At 46.5% G+C, this 23,974-nt stretch overlaps 1 protein-coding gene across 17 annotated transcripts in view; it reads right to left on the bottom strand.

Annotated features, from left to right (window-relative positions):
* The window catches only part of CAMTA1 (calmodulin binding transcription activator 1), a 1,857,772-nt gene that overhangs the window by 231,123 nt on the left and 1,602,675 nt on the right, over positions 1-23,974 (bottom strand). For all 17 annotated transcript variants that reach the window (XR_011021914.1, XM_068238930.1, XM_068238931.1 and 14 more), the window contains one exon: positions 12,177-14,014. Coding sequence is in view for 16 of the 17 variants with exons in the window: in XM_068238930.1 (XP_068095031.1) it covers positions 12,177-14,014 (1,838 nt within the window). In the remaining variant the exon portion in view is untranslated. The remainder of the gene's footprint in view (positions 1-12,176; positions 14,015-23,974) is intronic.

Raw genomic sequence — 23,974 nt, forward strand, 5'->3', positions numbered from 1 at the left:
GTATACATTGTTCCCTTCAATTCCGTGCCGAATCGGAAAATATACATCATGCACTGAAAAGTTCAATTACTGACCAGTGAGGTAAATTGCAGACTTGTGAGGTAATTGCCACAAGAAATGTTAAGAAACTGCAACTGACAATGATTAAAGCATTTGGTAAATCAAACAAAAGTGTTCGGTATTTACCTCCAGCTCTTATCATCTGATAACTCACACTCTCCATGCGGTAACATTGACAAATGTACCAAACAGCCAATAGGGAGGGCCACACAGCCAATAGAGAGGGCCACACAACCCTGTTTCTCACCTGATTTGTTCCTATACCCTGGAAGGAGGGATTTTAGTCTGGCAGAGCAGTAGAAGCAATGTCAGACTGGGAGGTGGTAATGCTGAGGAAATCCACTTGCTGGCCAAGCAGCAGTAATCATGTTACTGCTCACAGTGAAGACTTGCTGCAGGTTTCTTTTGGGAGTGGAGTGATACCAAGGTTTCTGCTGCTTGGCCAGCAGGTAGATTTCCTCATCTTTTCCACATCCCAGTCCAACACTGAGTAGAAGGATACTTTTTAAAATCTTTTCTGTATGTATTTAGATGTGAATATCTGTATGCTCTATACAGATGATCTCCCCCTGGTGGTTGCAGCACATCTAAAATAATGCCGGGGATGCACTGGACAGAAAACTCCAATTCATGCACATAGCGGACTGCCCAAGCAGGAGCCTATAGGCACAGATGTCCGGGCACCCTAGACATCACCCTCCATGGACCTACAAACCCCCCACCAAACCACACTGCAAGTGTGCTGGCTGGCTCAGCCAACCCTTTCCCCTACTTCCCTTGCTACAAGTGCCCCTTTGTATTAGGTAGATAGAGGAACCTCAGTATTAAGTAGCTAGAGGTGGTCCCGACTAAAGGGAGCTCTCGTCGCTGAGAGCAGAGTGAGAAACCTCTCATTGATACTCTCATCAGGACTCTGCATATGGAAGGAGAGAGGGAGTCACTCGGGGAGGGGAGTGAGCCTCCTTTCCATCATCAGGCGCCTGTAGGCATGTGCCTACTTTGCCTTATGATAAATCCAGCTCTGGTCCTGCCTCATCGCTGACCTGCTCCACAGCTGGTAAGACTTAGGCTAGGTCCACACTAGACACAGTTGCAGGACGGACACTGCAGTCCGGATCCGGGGAAGATTAGGGGAAGTACCCACCGTACTGCAAACTGATGAAAGTGCATCAGTTTTGCATCAGTTTCCGTTCAGGTTTTTCCCTGACAGAAAACGTCTCCATCATTAGGAAGGAGTGGGAGGATTTTTTTGGGCCAATCATAAAGCTCAGGCTATCCGTTTTCACATCCGTTTTTTGCCTGTGGAGCTGGAGATGCGTTTTCTCATTGCTTTCACTACCCCTGCGTGTATCCGTGGTCCTGATCCGTTGCGTGAAAATGCAGCAGATCCGGACCTTCCGTTCAGGTTTTGAAAACGGATCCCCGCAAACGCAGACGGATCCGTTTTTTACTTGGGTGAGGCTGGCTGCTACTTTGAACATTAGTATCCGGGACTCCGTTTTTCATCAGGTTTGAAAAACGCAGCCACGGATTTGTTTCCGGACCTAGTGTGGACCAGCTCTTACCGAGCAGAGCTTCGTGAATTGAAGCATGTTTGTACTTTATATTACTGACCTTCTACCACATGCGGGAAATCTTAGTGATTTCAGAAAAAAAAGTGTAAAATACCGAATGCTGTATTTTACCGACCTAACCGAACTGCCCTTAGTGAATTGAGGCCAATGAGACTATCTGTGTCTAGAGCTCTGCCCCCACATAGGCAGCTGGTAACAGTGAGTCGGTATTTGTGGTCCGGACATGAGGAAGGAACCGTAGGAGGATCCATTTTCCCAGCCATCTTCCAAACATCTGGCCTGGATCCTCTGTGTTCTGTTTCCTGCCGGGGATGCTGGGATTTGTAGTTCTCCCCAGTCTGGACTGCAGCGGACTGACACAGTCATCACAATCATGAATATTCGGACCGTGAATCATTTTATCCACATTAGGAACCGAATCACGCCTCCGACAGCTCTTATTGTTCCACGGAGAACTATCAAGCTGTCTTAACTTTCTGGAAGTAAAAGTCTAACATCTCTTCACCTCCTTTGAATGGAGGAGTTACTGCCTGGACACCAGAGGCGTATCTGGGTGACATAGCGCCTATGGCAAACACTGAAATTGCGCCCTCCCTCCCCCCATCAGACCACCTTGTCCCATAATAGCAGCTTCTTTTCTTGCAATTGCAGTGAAGTCTCCCCAGTATAGGTTGTTAGAGTTAGCCCCTAAGTAAAAGTAGCCAGAGGCAGCACCCTAGAGTAGGTAGCCAGAGGTAGTTTATCCAGTATAAGTAGACCCATGTGTACATTGCCCTCCCAGTATATGTAGTTAGAGTAGGGATGTCTCCCCAGTATAAGTAGCCTTCTTTAGCATAAGTGGTAATAGGTATCCCTCCAGTATAAGTAGTCCCTCAGTATAGGTAATGAGAGGTTCTCCTTAGTATAAGTAGCCCCCCAGTATAGATTTGTATACGTAGACACACACCCCAGTATAGGTAATGAGAGATGTCCTCCGGTATAAAAGCAGATACAAATGCCTGAGAGGCATCCTTCAGTATGGTGGTGGCACATGAGGGAGGAGGGGGCAGTTGTGGTGCCCATGGCACAAGTCATGCCTGTACCCCTCTAGATACGCCTCTGCTGGACACACACAGGCAAGCGGAGGGTGGGAAGCAGAGCCAAATAACAACAGCCCAACACAAATTATTCCACAACCAAATTGGCTTGATGAATTCCAAGACTGTCATCCTCTATAGGCTACACAACCCCGACCAGGCACAACGAACAAAGCAAAAACCAAGAACGGAAAACACCAAAATAAACAGAACTTCAGCAAGGAGCTATATAAAAATAATTGTGTGTTCATTTAAAAATATGATTGATTTTAGCTGATCTTACAGTGTGCTGCGAAGAGAGTGCTGTGACAGCTCATCAGTGTGCTGCTGCTCTGCAAACTCCAATCATCATGCTTAAAGTTAGTTCCGCCTCCCATTGTTTTACAGAGGCAATGTAGTGAAGTAAAGTAGAATGTAATACATTATTCAGGACACCTACTTTTACAGCAATTTTCCTTCACATCAAAAACACTTCCTATAGCTATATATTGCTATATATTGGTATGTAGCCCAGCACACCCAGTGATGTTTAGCCTAGGCTGTTTAGCTATATGGAATTCTCCCCTCCCCAAAGCATTCTGGGAGACCAGCCATCATTTTCACTGGCTTTGGAACTCTCAGTATCTATACATTCCACAGAGCTACACCTGACAAGACTAAAGATGTCTCCGCCTATGATAAATAAAAAATTGGTCAGTAATTGACCAATCAAAATTGGATGTGTGTATCGGGCTTAACTGTCCTCAAAGGCACCGATACAGTGCAAAAAAAAGAAAGGATAACACAGCAATGAATGTGTATTAGTGTATTATCGTTTTATGACTCAGCCCCTAAATGAAATAATGAATTTGATCTTTGAGAGCTGCCTTACGCGGTTCGGACAGAAGAGGGAGCTGCTCGCCTTGCAGATGCAGCTGGTTGATAACACAACTTGACCTTATTGGAGTTACTGAAGGTCTAAAAGCTGCAAAACAAGGACATATTCTTACCAAGAAAACATTCTAATGTGCTGCTCAGAACGGTAAATGTTGCTGTTTATTCCCGTCTTCCTGAGATAACCCTTGTTGAGGAGGCCTGATAAATGCGCCCGCGGCAGATTGCATGCATACCGGAAGATGGACAATGGAACAAGTTTATTGAAAAAAAAGTATCTTATTAGAGTACATAAAATTGACAATGCATTTCGTGGGTGCTTGCCCGTTCCTCAGGTCAGTGAAAAAACAAGTGCCTTAAAGAAAACCTGTAACAAAAAAAACTCCCCTGTGGGGTAGTCACCTGGGTGGGGGAAGCCTCCGGATCCTATTGAGGCTTCCCCCATCCTTCTCGGTCCCACAGCAGCGGCGATAAAGCTCCCCGAACAGTGGGGAGATAGGCGGAATATAGCCGATCGCTGTCGGCTCGCTCTACTGCGCAGGCACAAGTCTCCACCTGCGCAGTAGAGTGGCCCGACAGAAATCAGCTATTTCCGCCTATCTCCATGCGGTGAGCCGCAACAGCGCCCCCACTGGAGACAGGAAAGGTAAATAAATCAGCGCTTATCAGGCTTGTCGAGGGAGGATTCCGGACCACTTCGGGGGAGCCAGCGCTGGATTGCCTGCAGCTACAGGGGAGGGGGAAGCCTCATTGGGACCCTGAGGCTTCCCCCTCCCGAGGTGAGTACCCCCCAGGGGAACTTTTTTTGTTACAGGTGCTCTTTAAAGGGGAACTGAAGTATGAGGTATACGGAGGCTGCCATATTTATTTCCTTTTAATCAATACCTGTTGCCTGGCAGCCCTGCTGGTCTATTTCTCTGCAGTAGTATCTGAATAACACCAGAAACAAGCATGCAGCTAGTCTTGTCAGCTCTGACTTTAAAGTCTGAAACACCTGATCTGCTGCATGCTTGTTCAGGGGCTATGGCTAATAGTATTAGATACGGTGACCATACATCCCGCTTTACCCGGGACACGTCCTGCCTTCGGGGGGCGCTGTCCGAGGCTGCATGAGGTCCCGGTAAAAGTCCCGCTTTTAGCAGCAGGACGTCCCGGCCTCGGGGCTGTGGCCACCGTACAATGAACTAGCCGCAGCGTCTCCTAGAGACTGCGCTAGTTCATTCCCCGCAGCCCCGCTCCAGCCTGCATTGTCCTCCTCCAGCAGGCACAGGCAGAGCAGGGCTACGGGAAGATGGCGTCCGGAGGCGGAGCCCTGTATTGGAGACTATTTGTGTCTCCAGTACAGGGCTCCGCCTCCGGACGCCATCTTGCCATAGCCCTGCTCTGCCTGAGTGCCTGTGAGCCCGGGGAGCTGCGCACACACACGAGAGGCCGGCCGGCCGGCCGGCTGGCTGACTGACTTATGTCAGGTAAGTAAATGCTTTTTTTTTTTCCAGGTGAAATGTTTGCCCGCATTACGTTCATTTTGTGCTGACATGTTTGCCCCCATTGCGTACATTTTGTGCTGACATGTTTGCCCCATTGCGTTCATTTTGTATTGACATGTTGCCCGCAGTGCGTTTATTTTGTACGGACATGTTGTACCCCATTGTGTTCATTTTTTACTGACATGTTTGCCCGCAGTGTGTTTATGTTGCACTGACATGTTTGCCCCCATTGCGTTTATTTTGTACTGACATGTTTGCCCCCATTGCGTTTATTTTGTGCTGAAATGTTGCCCGCAATGCTTTTATTTTGTGCTGACATGTTGCCCATTGCGTTTATTTTATGTTGTCTGGGGTAACTGTTGCTGCATTTATTATTTAATGGTCATAGTTGGCTGTGTTTGCTGCTTTGGGGTTATGGCATACTATTAAATAGCATCACACAGTTTCTGCACACCTATGATGCGAATCCTCGTTTGACCACATCACGGCATAAACACTGCTTTCTTATGCCTCGCTGTTGCATCATTATGTTAGCTCCGCCCATAGAATGTTATGGCCACGCCCATTTTTCGGCGCGGCAGGCACCACATTTTTCGCCATCCCCCCGACCCTGTCTCAGGTTGAGCCTACAAAAATCTGGTCACTCTATATTAGAGGCAGAGGATCAGCAGAGCTGCCAGGCGACTGGTATTGCTTAAAAGGAAATAAACATGGCAGCCTCCATATACCTCTCTTCAGTTGTCCTTTAACTGCTAGGGCTGTGTAGCAAGCATGAGTGCCTCTCGAACCCGATCGATCCGCTGTTCTGCGCAGGCTCGAGTCCTTTTGCTCCTGCGCAGTAGAGCGGATACGATCGGGCTGGGCTATTTCCGCCTAGTCCAAACGAAGATCCTCCACTGCACCTGCGCTGGATCCCGGCGAGGTAAATATATCATCCTTTGCCAGGCTTGTCGGGGGAGGAGTCGTGGGCGCCAGTGCTGGACTGCCTGCAGCTACAGGGGACAGGGAAGCCTCATTGTTTTTTTTTAGTACAGATTCTTTTTAAAGTAACATCTCTTGCAGGGAGGCTCCCAGCTGCTCCTCCCTCTCCATGTCTGAGCGCTGCTGCACACGAGATTACTAAAGACAATTAGAAACATGGAGTCATGGACCAGCTGTCTATAAAATATACCTGTGTAGCCGGAAATCACGCTTTACCGCTGCAGTTTCCCTTTAAGCCCGGTGTGAACTCTATAATGCCGCTGTTCTTTTTTTTCAAGAAACCATGAAATCAGCTGTGGGTGGGAGACTATTAAAGCATCTTAAGACTAAAATGAAAACATCACTTTAAGGAATATGAAATGAGGATAAGTCTATGAATACATTACAGCGCGCGCAGCCAGCTTAATAAGAGTAAACAGGTGTTTGAGGATTATTACCTTCATTTGCATATAACAAGCTCCCATTTAACAAATTACTCCATACAAGAATTTTTTCTTTATTGAAACACGGAAGACTATGAGATAGACCGAAGGGGGGTGGGGGAGGGGAGAGGAAGGGAGGTGGGGGAGGGGGGGCATTCCCTCCTGTAATCTTGTAGTCTTCTGGAGCAAAGTTTACAGCTTAATTCCTACAGGCGCTGCACTACATATACCAGCCGGCATCTTAGTGAGCACAGCGGCACTACATATACCAGCCAGCAGCTTAATGAGCACAGCGGCACTACATATACCAGCTGGCAGCTTAGTAAGCACAGCACCCAACTGTCACCTTTCTAGAAGAGCAAGATCATCCACCAGGCAACCTAGGCAGGTGCTTGGGGCCTAGTGGGGGCCCATCTGCCACCTTCTCTAACCTCTCTCCACTTCAGCTTGCCAGAAGGACCACAAAGTGGCACCAAATCCACTACCTTGCCTAGGGCCCCACAATATCTTAACATCCTTAGCGGTAATCACTAGTACAGCTCGGGGTGGAAAAAACAAGCCAGGAGCGGTAACCCCGAGCTGAACTCGTGGTAGCCTCCAGGAGGTTACTGCAGAGCAATGCGCGCAGCGGGTGTTTATCACTCACCTCCCGGGGGATCCCGACGTCAGCCGCCATTCTTCTTCATCTCCTCCGAGGCTCTGCTTTCCCATGGTGAGATCGCCGGCTGTTGTCATGACGACAACCAGCAATCTCACTATAGGCTCACATCGCCACCCGGAGGATGGAGGGAAAACTGCAGCGCTGGATCCCGGGGAGGTGAGTGAGTGCTGGGCTGCTGCAGAATTTCCTAGCAGCATGATTTTTTCCAGGTTTTAGGATCTAAAAGCATGCAAAAAACATTGCACCGCTTTTAGATCCTAAAATCTGGAAAGAATTGCACCGCCAAGGGCAGTGGCGTAGCTAAGAAGCCGTGTGTCCCAGTGCAAGTTTAGCATTGGGGCCCCCACAAGCACGCTATACATAACAATTGATGCGGCGCACCAAAACCAATCAAGGACAACTACAGTGTCAGAGGTGCAAGAAGGGGATGGGAAACTGTGTGTTAATGATCACTACTATTCAAATCAACTATAGAAGTGAATATTATCAGCAGAGGACTAATAAAGAGCTAATACTGTGTTTGAGTGGTGGGCCAAGGGCCCCGATGCGGTCACTACCTCTGCACCGCCTATTGCTACACCACTGGCCAAGGGGGTTAATCCATCTCTGCTTTCTGGTGTGAATCAAGTCTTCTGCAACTATCCTTCTACCCTCTGGTTTGGTAGGTGAGCTGCTGTGGGTTGAGAAGAAGAGGTAACAAATACAGCTTTCTTAAAGGATCCCAGCCTGAAGCTCTGGAAGTCTGACTGGTGGAGGGGCTCCTGAGCACCTGATTGGATGCTCTAAAAGGGATTTAAAGTGGGGTGCAATTTCTCTACTTTGACTTAAAGGACCACGCCAGCGAATAAGGGAAGCAGTTTGGATTAGTCTGTTTTCTCATGGGGGATTCTCAGGGTTTTCTTTGTTTTCAAAAGCATTTCCTGAATGGCAGTCTAAGTCTAGCTAAGTCTAGCTGCCAAAATAGTGAGAAGGGAGTCTGGCTGGTATCTTAGTAAAGTTACACTTAACAATGGCCGTTCAGAAAATGCTTTTGAAAACAAAGAAAACCCGAAGAAATCCCCCATGAGGAGATGGACTAGCCCAAAACCTGTCAGTTCTATCTGATTTTAACTGCTTACTACTTTTTTGCTGGGGTGCTAGTAGTCCTTTAATTTACTGGGCCTCTGAGGATGCAACTGCGGTTAGCAAAACATGCATCAGTCACAAGCGCAGGTTTAAGACTAAGGAGAAAATTCACAGAAAATGTGAACTTGAATAAGGGCCATAATGACCTACGTAAATATCGCCATTTCTCTGCTATTCAGCAGATCAGCATAGTTATAAAGGATACCCGAGGTGACATGTGACATGATGAGATAGACATGTGTATGTACAGTGCCGAGCACACAAATAACTATGCTGTGTTTCTTTTTTTTCTTTCTCTGCCCTTAAGAGTTAAAGATCAGGTATGCAAGTGACAGTTGGGTCAGGACTGGGTCAGACTACAGTGTGACCCTCACTGATAAGTAGTTATAGCTATAAAACACTTTCCTGTCAGTAAATGGCCTCTGAGAGCAGGAAAAAGATAAAAAAAAGGTTAATAGTTCATAGATTTAAGCACTGACATACGGAAATGAAGGTGTCAGAGACGGGGAGGGGCGTCAGGGAGAAGCCTGCGGTTCTGGTGCCTGACCAGGGCTGTTTTTGGGGGCAGGAAAGGGTGCAGGCCAGGCGGGTGAAGTGGCCGGCTCACACAGCCGCGGGGAGGGGGGCCGACTTCCCTCTTCCCTAGCCTCGTCCCCCTCTTCAGCGATTCCCCTCTTCTGGCTATACAGGGGGCACCTATACCTGGCTATCTATACTGGGGGGCACCTATACCTGGCTATCTATACTAAGTGCACCTATTCCTGGCTACCTATACTGGGGGCACTTATACCTGGCTACCTATACTGGGGGCACCTATCCCTGGCTACCTATACTGGGGGCACCTATCCCTGGCTACCTATACTGGGGGCACCTATACCTGGCTACCTATACTGGGGGCACCTATCCCTGGCTACCTATACTGGGGGCACCTATACCTGGCTACCTATACTGGGGGCACCTATCCCTGGCTACCTATACTGGTGGCACCTATACCTGGATACCTATACTGGGGGCACCTATTCCTGGCTACCTATACTAGGGGCACCTATACCTGGCTATCTATACTAAGTGCACCTATTCCTGGCTACCTATACTGAGGGCACCTATACCTGGCTACCTATACTGGGGGCACCTATCCCTGGCTACCTATACTGGGGGCACCTATACCTGGATACCTATACTGGGGGCACCTATTCCTGGCTAGCTATACTAGGGGCACCTATACCTGGCTATCTATACTAAGTGCACCTATTCCTGGCTACCTATACTGGGGGCACCTATCCCTGGCCATCTATACTGGGTGCACCTATCCCTGGCTACCTATACAGGGTGCACCTATCCCTGGCTACCTATACAGGGTGCACCTATCCCTGGCTACCTATACTAGGGGCACCTATTCCTGGCCATCTATACTGGGTGCACCTATCCCTGGCCATCTATACTGGGTGCACCTATCCCTGGCTACCTATACAGGGTGCACCTATCCCTGGCTACCTATACAGGGTGCACCTATCCCTGGCTACCTATACAGGGTGCACCTATCCCTGGCTACCTATACTAGGGGCACCTATACCTGGATACCTATACTGGGGGCACATATTCCTGGCTAGCTATACTAGGGGCACCTATACCTGGCTATCTATACTAAGTGCACCTATTCCTGGCTACCTATACTGAGGGCACCTATACCTGGCTACCTATACTGGGGGCACCTATCCCTGGCTACCTATACTGGGGGCACCTATACCTGGATACCTATACTGGGGGCACCTATTCCTGGCTAGCTATACTAGGGGCACCTATACCTGGCTAGCTATACTGGGGGCACTTATACCTGGCTATCTATACTGGGGGCACCTATACCTGGGGGGAGGGCCCATCCAAAGTTTTGAGGGGGGCCCAGTGATTTCTAGTTATCCCCCTGGTGCGGCCCACCTAAGACAATACTGCTGTTGACCTTCCGACTTTTCCTTGCTCTCCCCCAAATTCGCAGCTTTTCCTTGCTAAATATCCATCTACGCCATAAATATCAGAACATTGTCATTCTTCTCTCGGATGTTCCTCGTTCAGTATTAAGCGATTGAAGTCTGGCCATTCCCATATTGATTTTAATCAACACCTGACTCTAGATTAATTTGGTGCTATTAAGTGCTGTTTTTTCCCTCCTTTTACTGTTTTTTTTTTTTTTTTTTAAAGATTAAAAAAAAAAATACCTGCAGAAAATCAGGTGAAGTTTCTATTTTTTCTGAGTAATTCGGTCTCTCAGGAGCGATCTGCCTTCCCATATTCATTAGGGGCCGCAATTATTTTTGGCAGATGGCGTATTACAGTTTGACATACAACATCTGCTCTTTCAGCCTGATCGCTGTTTATTTAATGCCGCTCAAATAAAATATGACTTTTCTCCGAGACGGTTAAAGACGGCTGAGGCTTCCAACTAACAAGAAAACTGACTACTTGCAAAATAAAAAAAGGGAGAAAATTAAACTCTCAGGAGCTTATTTGTCACGTATCTGGGGCGTGTGTGGCGTCACGGCGGCCATTTTGTCTGGTGAAACTGCCAATTTTAAGCAAAAACTGAAATTCAAGCAAAACTTAAAGAGGAACTATAATCTGAATAACGTGAGTAATAAAATTGAGTATTTGTTTTTACACTAATCATTTATAAATGATTTAGTCAGTGTTTGCCTGTTGTAAAATTTCTTCTCTCGCTGATTGACTTTTTGACATCTTTAGTCGATCTCAAAGGAATGTTTATTTACTAAGAGCTCTAAAGACAGTAGAAAAGACCTCTGGTCTCCCAGAATGTTAGGGGGGGCGGGGGGGGAGCATAATAAACAGCTTAGGCTAAGCATAACTGGGAGAGCAGGGCTATATAGCAATATACAAATATAAGAAGTGTTTCTGATCGGGGGTGTACCTAGAGAGGAGCAGCACTTGTGATTGCAGGGGGCCCAGAGAGCTGTGGGTGACCTCGACTACTATCCTTCCCTTCTTCGGATACAGGAGACTATACTTCAGATCAGGCATTTTTGTGGCTACACTTGTTATGGGTCTTCCACCGCCTACCCCACGAAGCTGATAAACTGTCTGAAACTGATTGGAACTTGATCACTGGGGTATGATAAGTTCAACAAATCACAAGCAGCCACAAAAGGGGGTTTGGATCCCAGGGCGGAAGGGGGGTGCAGAGGCGTAGCTAAGGGTGAGCACGGGGGGACATATGTCCCCGGGCGCTGCACTGTGAGGGCGCTCAGCACAGTTGCTCCACCCCCACGTGCGTGAGAGGCGGCTCCCTGAAGTGCCCCTGCTTCTTTCCCTCCATCTGCAGAGGAGTGCAGAAGCATTAACAGCAGTAGAAATAGTGGGGCACATCTGGCTATCTAAAGGGGGGCACATAAAAAGGGTGCACATTTGGCTATTTAAAGGGGGGCATATCAGGCTATGTAAATGGGGGAAGGGGGCAATACATGGCTATACATATACAGCATTTGTACATTTGACTCCACCCATGACCACATTCTGACATGTGGCCTCGCCCAATTTGTCCAGGGTGGGGGCACAAAAACTGTCTATGTCCCTGGGTGCTGAAAACCCTAGCTATGCCACTGAGGGCATGGTAATTCTGCTGAGGGGCCCCATGGGTTGTTTCTGCACCCCAACTCAAACTGGCAAGGTTTTAACCAGAAACACTGTCACTGTTGTGCTCCTCTGGCTGGGAAGGCCGTGTGCTGTTCGTTCGCTGCTTACAATGATGCACATTTGAAGCTCAGGAGAGCCACATAAAATGACTAGGAGGGTCTCATTCGGCCCTTGGGCCTTGTGTCTGACACCTTTGGTCTATAATAAACCTCTGCTGGACTAAACACCAATATAAAGTTATACATGTATAGAATGTTACACCAACAGAATCTCACCTCAGGATATGACCACTCTGGGGAGTAATCGGTCACCATGAAGAGCCGCCCGCTTTGTTGCAGCATTCCCAGGGTGCTTTGTGCTGCCGCTGACACAACCTCTGCAACATGCATGTAGGCCATGGTAGTGGCTCCGTTTTCGGAACTGCTCAGCTGCATACTGGCTTGATGAGGGCTGCAACAAGGTATGCACATTTCAGCCTGAGAGTAAGCGGGTCGATTGCCATCTTCGGTCTGTGGCAACACATTGCTATCGCCAGCTACCAACTGGTGACCATAAATGGTGTTACTCCCTCCTTCCACAGATATAAAGTCATTGATGAGATCGGAAAACTGATTGCTGAAGGAGATATCAAAATGATCTAAGTTGAGCTCCATGTTGGAGGAGTTGTTCATTGCCTGGTGGGCCACCGGATAGAGTCCTTGCACCATATTTCCCTGCAGAATTGGGAGGCCGTTGCCGTTCCTCATCGTGGCAGAGTTTTCTGACTGCATATAATGTTCTGCATTGCAGGCCTGAAGATCTCCATGCTTGAGCTCGTTACCTTCAGTCTGCTGTGTTGTTTCCATCTGAACCTCTTCTGAATTCATAGACTGGAAGTTTGCCTGGAATTGCATTAGCTGGAGAGAAGTAGTGGACTCTATTCTAGCTTGGTCAATGGCGCCATTGCAGTTAGTGGGTGTTTGACTAGAGGCTTCCGTCTTGACGTTGGTCAAACCCATCGTGTTGACGTACGAGCTGCTTGAGTCATTTAAGTTGCTGTGGTTGTTTTGCTCCATAGGAATCTGCTTGCTGGCATCTTGTAGAAAGAAACTAGGGGAAGGGGTTTGGTGGACATGGGGACTCTGGACCGCCTGGCTGAAACCAGCGTAATCTTTGTTGGAGTCAATCGCGCTGAAATCCATTTGTTCCAACGTGGTGCTTGGGCTGAGTCCACCACCTGAGGCGAGTAAGGTGGAGCCAGGAGTGAGGGTTAGCGTGTTTGATGATGTGGATGGATAGCTCTCTTTTGCCAGCTGTTGTTCAAATGAGGTGTCCTCTGTTTTTATCTCCTTAACTAAAGCTGCACTGAAAGAAAACCCACGTTCTGTGCTGGATGACCTTCGAATATTCGTAGTAATGTTGTCATCTTTAAGACCACTCCCACCATACGTCTGCCCTTGTTTTGGGTTGTTGAGAAAACAGTCTGGGTCAAAATTCATCGTGGTTTCAGGTATCTTTCGGCTATTGTCAAGTGTGGTGGACAACACAAGCTCTTCGGAGACATTGGCAGATAACATGGATAAACTATCTGAACTCCCTGCTGTAGGGAAGGCAAACTTGTGGCCATCTGAACTCACTGCCAACACAAGTCCCTGGGTGGTGGTATCTGAGGATAGGAGGTGTTGACTGGCACCAGTGTTGGGTGACATGGTGTATACAGCTTCATTGGTGACCTCGGACATAAACACAGTGGCATTTTGGGAGAGGCTCCCCATTACTGAGGCAACGGCCATGCTTGAGACACCGGTAACAGCGGGACTGTCAGCCATGTCTGGATCGCTATTCAGGCCACTGCTGATGGACACAGGGGAATTCTGGGTCGTGTCAGGAACTTCCACCTGATTGGTTGACGAGACCTCTGTGCTGTTTTGATGAAGCAGCACCGGCTTGGCCATCTTGCCGTTCCTTTTCTCCCGGCTGGACTTGCCATGACTGTGCTCATTCTTGCCTTCTGAGACATCGTTGTTTTGGACCTCCGAGTGAGTGCTGTAACCTCCCGTCCTTGGCTCGACCTTTGGTGAGATGATGCGATGTTTGGCACTATTACATTTGTGGTGCACACTGCTTCCGGCACCTGCAATAGACAAGAGGACAGTGCATTAGTAAAGAAGCGGTAACAACTTAGCTTAGGTGCTTTAGTCATAAACTGCACAATGATTCTGGAACACAATCCGATATTCCAAAATCTACAGGAATGTAGGACGATGGACTATGCAAATACTCAAACTCAAAGTGCAAATTCCATCATGTGTCCTACAAAGGTTATAGATCTAAATTATATATTTAAGGATAAAAATAGCTATGTCAGGCCTGCTGTATGTTTATTGGGTATTTTGATCTAATACCTATATACAAGGGGGTAAGAGGGACCCAAATTCAATAAAACTTTTTTTTAAAATGACTAAAATATAAAGGAGAGAGGTGGCTTACCTCAAAAGATGACTTTCGGCTTTGTGATCACTTGGCCTGAGGAAGTGGGCAGAAGCCCACAAAACGCATTGCCAGTGTTTAATAAACATGTTTGAGGTAAGCCTCCTTTCCCCTTTATATTTTAGTCATTTTTTAACTAAGCTTCGTTGATTTTGGGCCCCTCTTGCCCCCTTGTGTTCCTAAGTCATCCTCCTGTTTGTGGGACCTTGGTCTGCAGTACCCTGTGTTTTTCTAGAGAGTGTCCACACCAAGATCATCTGGGAACACCCGAGTGGAAATAGGTTTACCGTGTCTACCTGCTGTCTATGGTTGGTTGCCCTTGTTGCGATAACCTCCTTCTAGTTACATACTGCACCATTTGGGCTCCTGCTGTTTCTGTGCTTTCTTTCTTAAGGTACTGTGTTATTTCACCCTACCCTAATCCATACATAATCCAGCTAAACCTGGGAAAAAAAGCAAAAAAAAACAAAACATGAAGGCAGGGGTGTACATATACAATACAAGGGACTGTCCAGCAAAACTCTGCCCCCCCCCCCCCCCCATCCAGTGTTCGCATCTCTTTCCCCCATGGTGATCCCCCCTGACCAAAAGGCCCATCTTTTAGGAATTAGCGTACGAGAGGAATCGGGGCAGGAGACTTGGGCGCAGGATAGAGCCGGTATATGGCTGATCCTGCTGCTGCACAAGGCCGGGCCGTGTTAAATACTATTCCCCCTCCAGGCCGCCATGGATGGTGGGGAATGAAATAATTTGGCTTCTAGCAATTGCTGGAAGCCGAATTATTGTGTTTTAAAAGTAACTTCCGCTCCGTCTGCTGATGGTGCCGAAGTTACTCCCTGTGCCTGCTATAGCCGTAATTCCCATTACAGCCTATGGTAGCGCCGGCTGTGCTGGATTCACAGTGTTCACAGGAATTATAGAAGAGGTGCAGCCATTCCTTGATCAACAAGAACAGAGTCTGAAGAAGGCTTACTGACCGAAAGCTTATATATGTGCCTGAAGAGGCATTGGATCACTGAATCGCATGGAGGGGCCAAAATTATCAAAGAACCGAGGTGAAGGCTTTAAGTGCTTGCAGATCACACAAGAAGGCCTCCATTTATTTGCAAAAAAACCCAGATGTGGAGGCTTTCAAAGTGTACTGATCACACGAGAGGCCCTGAACTTCTTTTCCAAAGAGCCTATGTGAAGGGCAAGGCTTTGAGAGCTCGAGGATCACACAAGAAGGCCTCCACTTGTATGTAAAGAGCTGATGTGAAGGCCTTGAGAGTGTACTCATCACACGAGAGGGCCTCACAAGACAGTTATTTTCCAGAAAATCCATGTGAAGGCTTGGAGATCTTGCAGATTACCAAAGAGGGCCTCTACTTATATGGAGAGAAAGAACTGATGTGAAGGCCTTGAGTGTACTGATCCCATGAGAGCGCCTCGCGAGAAAGATCTTTTCCAAAGAACCCATGTGAAGGCTTTGAGAGCTCGAGGATCACACAAGAAGGCCTCCACTTGTATCCAAAGAACTGATGTGAAGGCCTTGAGAGTGTACGGATCACACGAGGGCCTCACAAGACAGTTATTTTCCAGAAAATCCATGTGAAGGCTTGGAGAGCTTGCAGATTACCAAAGAAGGCCTCTACTTATATGGAGAAAAAGAACTGATGTGAAGGCCTTGAGTGTACTGATCATATGAGAGCGCCTCACGAGAGAGATCTTTTCCAAAGAACCCATGGGAAGGCTTTGAAGGCTTGCAGATCACACAAGAGGGCCTCCACCTCCTTGCAAAGGATGTAGGTGCTCGTTGGGGCTCTAGTACTGGACTAATGGGCACCACAGAGGGGCTAAATGCCACAAATTCTGAGACCACACTATACTGAAGGGCTCTTAATGCTCTATCTATGGGCTAAGTCCACCACTCAGCCCATAGATGGAGCAATAAGGGCCCTTAAAGAGACTCTGTAATGAAAAAAAGTTCCCCTGGGGAGTACTCACCTCGGTAGGGGGAAGCCTCTGGATCCTATCAAGGCTTCCCCCGTCCACCTGTGTCCCACGGTGGTCTCGCTGCAGCCCACTGAATGCACAGCCGACAATTTGTCAGACTGTGCAATATTTACCTTCCCTGGCTCCAGCGGGTGGCGCTGTTGCAGCTCTCCGCTCGGAAATAGGCGGAAATAGCTGATCTCTGTCAGGTCCACTTTACTATGCAGGTGCAGGAGACTTGCGTCTGCGCAGTAGAGCAGCCCGACAGCAATCGGCTATTTCCGCCTATCTCTGCCATTCGGGGAGCTTTAGCGCTGCCGCCGTGGGACACAGGAGGACGGGGGAAGCCTCGATAGGATCCAGAGGCTTCCCCCACCCGAGGTGAGTACCCCCAGTGGAACTTTTTTTAGGTACAGATTTTCTCTCAACCAAGGACCACCAATACAGGGGCCCCCCAAGGTTGCGTACTGTCGCCGTTCCTATTCTCCCTATACACTAACAATTGCAGGTCCACCGCAGACTCGGTCAAAGTCCTCAAGTTCGCTGACGACACCACCATCGTTGGCCTCATCTCTGGTAATGATGAGCAGTAGTATCGCCACCAGATTGACAGAATTTGCCATTGGTGTAGGGAGAACGGGCTGGTCCTGAACACTACAAAAACGGTTGAGATGATTGTCGATTTTAGGAAACGCGCCACCACTCCACCCCCGATCAGCATTGACGGCACGGTAGTTGAGAACGTCCCCTGTGCACGCCTCCTTGGCACGACAATCTCTAAGGACCTGACTTGGAAAGCCAACACTACCTCAACCCACAAAAAAGCCCAGCAGAGGCTATTTTTCCTACGCCAACTAAAGAAGTTCGATATGGCCCGCGAGCTTCTGACGAGCTTCTACACTGCCACAATTGAATCTGTCCTCTGCTCCTCCATCCTGGTCTGGTATGCTGGATCCTCCGCCAGCGACAGACACAAACTGCAGAGGGTCATCAGATCAGCGGAGATAATCATCGGGAAACCACTCCCCTCTCTCGCCCAGATCTTCAACTCTAGACTGCGCTCCAGAGCTCAAAAAATCGCTAATGACCCGTCCCACCCAGGTTTCCGCTTCTTTAGTAGGCTCCCCCTAGGCCGGAGATTCCGATCCATCTACACCAGGACCACAAGACACAGAAACAGTTTCTTCCCCTCAGCCGTGAACTATCTGAACTCTTAGATCCCTCCTCATCCAACCACGACAAGTGGTGTCTAGTAGCACCCAGCCTGACCGCATGGCTGCACACTTCATATATACGTGTTCAAATGTGTTCAAACGCTGTAACTGTACCCTTTATATTGTCTGTCTGCTTACACATATGTATCGTTATGTCCTGCTTGTTCTCACCTAGCCATGTACTTGCCAAACCCAATTCCGGGCACGGCCCAGTCGTGCTTGGCGAAATAAAAGATTCTGATTCTGATTCTTTCAGTATAGTGTGGTCTCAGAATTCAGGGGTTTGCTTGGCTATCTTTAAAGCGGATCTGAACTCAGAACGCCCTCTCTGCTCTAAAAGATATACGCAACAGCATAATAACCTTTAAAGGAAAACATTTCTTTGTTACAGCTGATACAAATCCTGCAATAAATCTGTACTGTTTCTACTTCCTGGTTCATAGAAGCAGACATACTGTTAACATCCTGTGCTTTCAAAGGAGCTTATCTGCCATCTCTGCTATGGCTGTCATGTGACACGGGGAGAGATCAAATTACAACTTGTGACTAGACACAAATGAGGGGGAATTAAACAGGCTAAATGCTCTAAATTCATACAGGGTGCATTTCTTTTTGTTTTCTTCTGTCCTGTGCAAGAGTTCAGGTGCACTTTAAGGAATAGCACAGGAAATTAAAAGATCAGTATGAATCAGCGTACACTAAGTTTGTTTTTGGTGGACATTTTGGTAATGGTGGACAGGGAGGTGCTGGACGTCTTGGTAATGAAGGTGTTAAGCTGGCGCTCCTGAATTGTCCTTTGCGCAGATATCTGATATAAAATCCTTGTTTCTTTTCATGGAGAGACGCCTATGAATTTTTGATCTCTCTCCTGCTAATTGTTTTCCATTTTCTTCCCAGAAAAAGATGTCGGAACCTTAATTATTCTATAATGACCCAAAGGAAAGGAAGGTAATCCTTCTGCACAGACGGACGGTAAGAATTATGTGTGTTCAGTCACTGGCAGAGAAGAGCTTGAAAAAACACAGGATATGATAATGCTTATTAATATTTGGTATGTGTTAAGGTGGCCACTAATGGTCCAATTTTTAGCAAAAAATCGTTTGAGCGATCAGAAATTCTGATCGGATTGGTTGTAAATAATCTCCGTCGTCCGATTGGATTTTCGTCTAACCAAAATTTGGATTTTCTTGTTGGTTGTGATAGATGGGAAGCTAAGATTGGTTTGTTGATGGTGCAGTGAACGATTTCACTTCCGATCAGAATTTCTGATCGCTCGAACGATTTTTCGCCTGAAGTTGGACAGTTAGTGGCCACCTTAAGGCTGCAGATTAACGGGCACATACACGGGATCCTCAGACATCAGAACAGCATACTTGGGAGCCCACATGGATGCCCTCTGTGGCCTCAATTTACTAAGGACAGTTCAGTAAAATAATTCAGGTCAGTAAAATACAGCATTCAGTATTTTACTTTTTTTCCTAATTCACTTAGCTTTCCTGCATGCGGTAGAATCTACCGCATGCAGGAAAGCTAAGTGAATTAGGAAAAAAAGCCGGTCCTTCGAGGGCCGAGGTCCTCACACATTTTTGGCACAGCTCAAATGAATTGATGGGTCTGAATCAAGAAAGGTGTGGTCCATCAGGAAGAACACATTCCTCTCTTTCTCAGTCCATCCTAAACACTGGCATGGATCTGGCCCTCCAGGCCTGGAGTTCGACACCTGTGCGGTAGATGTTCGGTAAAATACAGAAAAAAACATGTTTCAAATTCACTAAGTGGTACTCGGTAGACTCACCAGCTGTGGAGCAGGTCAGGCAGTCAGCTATCAGTCTTTTCTTACAAGTCTGGGCATGAGCCGTTCTATTTTCTGCCCAGTACATCCCTGTCATCCCTTTAGACGTGCATCTATGCTAACTAAAGGGAGGGCTTCTGTGTACCAGTATACAGATATGCACATCTAAAGGGATACAGAAAAGCCTTTTTAACCACTTCATCCAACACTACAGGATATCTATATCCTCTGTGACTTCATCTAAGCCAGGAGTCAGTAGATATACTTCTTGTAGTAGAAGCAGTGCTGTGCAGGATTGGGCTTGCTGCTGTGCACATTTCTGGCACTATCTGATGCAGCACTAATTGGTGAAAGGGAATATATGTTTCCTGAGCTAATGAGATTGATTTTTACCATTAAATATACTTTTATGTTCTCAGTTCATAGTGAAAAATACACTCTGTAGCATTATTAAAGAATCAAATATCTTCACCACAAATTGTGACAGGAACATAATCTAAGTTTTGTGATAAGCGGTAAATAAAATTTGTGTTTTTTATCTACAGTAGAACTTTTTATTTTTAAACTGGAATTGGTAAAACTGAGAAAGAATGTGTTTTTTCTATTTTTTTCCTTGTTTTTTTCCCATTAAAATTCATAGAAAACAAAATTGTTCGAGGGGAAAAAATGGCATACAATGAAAGCCTAGTTTGTCTTGAAAAAAACACAAAAACAATATATATTCAACTTCTGTGTCATAAGTAGGAATAAAGTTATTTTTGATTACATAAGAACATAGCTAAACTGTCAAGACTGCTCGTCCATAAGTGAGAAACAAGGCCTGGATGCGAAGTGGTTAAATGTCTCATTTTACTGCTCTGCTGTTCTTAACTCCAGCCTGCCAGAGTATCGGATGAAATGGGGTGAGAAGCAGGGCTGTAATGCTCTCCCTATTGGCTGTCTGCTACGTCTGTCAACTTTTACCGCATGGAAATGCTTTAGGCAGGGGTCACACTTGTCTTTCAGTTTCTACACTTTGCAGAAAACTGAAAGACAAGTGTGACCCCTGACTTACAGCAGCTAATGTAATTTATAGAGAAAACTGACAAATTGCGCAAGATGTAAGTTTTTTTTTCTGCATGCGAAATCTGCATTAAAGTGTGACCTAGCTCATTGATTAACATGAGTTCTCAGTTGAAGTCAGTTTTTCTGTGCAGAAAACGCGTACGAAAGCCGGTAAGTGTGACCCCTGCCTCAATCTTTGTGAATTGCAATTTCTTGAGGTATTTACCGCACAAGTCTGTCATTTCATCACTAGTCGGTAATTTTACTTTTAAGTGCGGTAATAGGTTTAGTGAATTGGAATTTGGCAAGGTGATCAAGTAAAGAATGTATACAGAAGATAAGCTTATCACCAGTTCGGATGTGGGCTGCCCCTGCAGGAGAAAAAGTCAGTTCTGTGATGCAACCCTTTAAATGCTGTTTTACTAAAAAAAAACATTGTGTTAGTATATTACATGCTGTAAATAATCTTTTAGAGCAAATAAGAAATACTGGGTTATATTCCACTTCAAGATTAGCTGCATGCTGGTTTATGGTGTTATTTAGATACTGCTGCAGCCAAATAGATCAGCAGGGATGCCAGGGAACTGGTATTGTTTAAAAGGAAATACATAGGTCAGCCTCCATAGCCCTCTTCCTACAGTTGACATTTAAGCTATTGGACAAGTACAACAAAGAAAAGAAACACTACATCGTCTCTGTGTGGGAATCTATTGTGATCTGGAAACATGGCTGGATACACTGGAAAAATTATGACATATGACAGTTCTGTGGAAAGACAGGATGGGAGTGTATCGACACGGATACACCTGAGAACATGCAGGAGATTCTACAGCAGCCCCTACTGGTCAACTCCAGCATAGCAGGCAGCCAACAACCAGTACGCATTCATTCAGGCATGGGCAAACTTGGCCCTCCAGCTGTTACGGAACTTCAATTCCCACAATGCATTTGCCTTTATGAGTCATGACTGTGGCTGTCAGACTCCTGCAATGCATTGTGGGACTTGTAGTTCCGTAACAGCTGGAGGGCCAAGTTTGCCCATGCCCGATCTAGATTTATAAGCGTAACTTCAATATTACTTTTCTCATCCACCTTTTAATACTTTTTCTCATGCTAGGTGATACATAAAATGAGAAAATAACTCCAACTCCATGGAAGAAGCTTATTGAATCAGGGCCCCAGTAGTTTTACTACAGACTCTCTATCAGCCAAAACTATATAGAAACATGAAAGTGACACTGCTGGATTATGTGATGACTATTGCGGTTCAATACTTCACACTTCAGCCTGGTTGTTCAGTCGGAAAACATGTCATCTATACAGCCTTAGTTTTACCTTTACAATCAATTTTTCAGGTTCTACAGAAAACAAGGCGATAAGGCAGGCTGTAAAATGTCCGAATGCTTTTGATGGAGGTTTTAAAGTGTGTTTTGTGATCAAATGATTTTCTTTTTATTCAATCATTTGGTTTATTGCTGTTCAAGCATTTAGTTTTATTCTTGCAAGAAAAACATAAGAGTATGTCTGTGTTTCCAAGTCATTTATTTTATACTGCTTGGAGAAACCTGAAAAATCACCTGTAGTCTCTGTCCAAGGTACATATAGTATAGCATAAGTTATTACCGCTAACGAGAATATTGGTAATATCTCCACACCTAACACTAGCCTGCTACCTCCCTGACACCTTATCGCCTAACACTAACGTCCCCACTCTCCACGCTTGACACTAAAATCTCCACCTCTCCGCACCTAACTCTAACCTCCCCCTCTCTACACCTAATACTAACCTCCCCCTCTCCATACCTAACACTAACCTTCCCGTCTCCACACCTTATACTAACCTCTTCCTCTCCACACCTTACAACAATAACTGCCCCTTCTCCACGCCTAACATTAACCACTCCCTCTCCACACCTAACATTAATGTCCCCCCTCTCCACGATTGACACTAGCCTCCCCCTCTCTGCACCGAACACTAACCGCCCCCTATCCACCCCTAACACTAATCTCCCACTCTTCACACCTAACACTAACCTTCCCCTCTCCACACCTGGCGCCACCCGCCCCCTCTCCACACCTAACCTTACTACCCCCTCTCTATGCCTAACACTAACCTCTTCTTCTCCATTCCTGTCACTAACCTCCTCTCCACACCTAACACTAACCTCTCCTCTTCACACCCAACACTAACCACCCCCTCTCCATGCCTAACACTAACCATCTACCCCCACCCTATCGCCCTTTAGAGTTTTGCAATGTTATAGTTGAACCAAGTTCCTATTCACTCACACTAAAGTTCTGTCCCACTATCACTATCTTTGTTCGGCTACACTGTATCCGGAATTGATCCATGGGCCATCCCTACCAATATCTGAGTTCATTTACACTGTGCACTCGGCCCTCAAGATAAGCACTCATTGCCCCACAGCTGCTACAGCCTATAGAGGAGCCAAGAAGCGACCAACGCCAGTAGCCACCTGCTTCACCCTGAACAAAGAGGACCTACAGTATGTCCTGTGTGTGTTCACCCCAACCACCACCATCACCAATGACAGCTATTAGGAGGGTAACCGGCCAAACACAGCTCCATTTTTTTTTACTAGACCAACAACTGATAGAGGTCCAGTTTCCAAAGGTTGTTGATTTTCTTAGAATACATTGGAGGTTATGATATTTGTGCAAAAATCGATATTCAAAATTATGTTTGAAAGAGAAGAATATTAAAGGAAAATTTCAATTATCATAAAAATTGTTGTAAAAATAGTTTGGTGCTGTACAGGACTTCTTTGCAATGTAGTATTAATAAAAATTTTCAATCTGCAGACAGCTAACTAACTAACTAACTAACTAACTGACTAACTAACTAACAGTAAGCTCCTGTTGCTATTTTTTTTTGCAATCCTGCCTGGCCTATAAATCTGTGCTCAAAACCTGCTCTGCCTACATCTTGGAGCTTGTTCACAGGTATACACCGGGTCATTTCCTCTGGTCCTCCAACGACCTTCGACTAACTTCACCACGCATTTCCCACTCCCATGTATGCTTGCAGGATTTCTCAAGAGCCGCCCCCACCCTCTGGAAATCCCTTCCACCACCCATCTGATTTGCTCCCTCCTTCAACTCATTCAAGCAAGCCCTCAAAACCCACCTCTTCAAGATGCCCTACCTAGTGTGTCCATCTCCCCTTCCCTTAGGTTATAAGGCTTTGGCAGGGTCCACCCTTGCCTAGTGTATTCCACACGATCGTGTGCTCCTTTCCTATGACCACCTCGTACTTGTATTACTGGTCCTACCTAACCAGCCAAAAATCACATGATCATCTATCTTGTACCCTCTCCCTTCCCTAGTGTAGTCTACATGATTGTGTGCTTCTTTCCTATGACACCCTGTACTTGTATTAGTGGACCTACCTAACCAGCCCCAAATCACATGATCATATATCTTGTACCCTCTCGCTTCCCTAGTGCATGCTACATGATCGTGTGCTCCTTTCCTATGACAGCCTGTACTTGTATTACTGGGCCTACCTAACCAGCCCATATCGCATGATCATGTATCTTGCACCCTCTCCCTTCCCTAG

This window comes from Hyperolius riggenbachi, chromosome 6 (assembly GCF_040937935.1).
Source record: "Hyperolius riggenbachi isolate aHypRig1 chromosome 6, aHypRig1.pri, whole genome shotgun sequence".
Lineage (NCBI taxonomy): Eukaryota > Metazoa > Chordata > Amphibia > Anura > Hyperoliidae > Hyperolius > Hyperolius riggenbachi.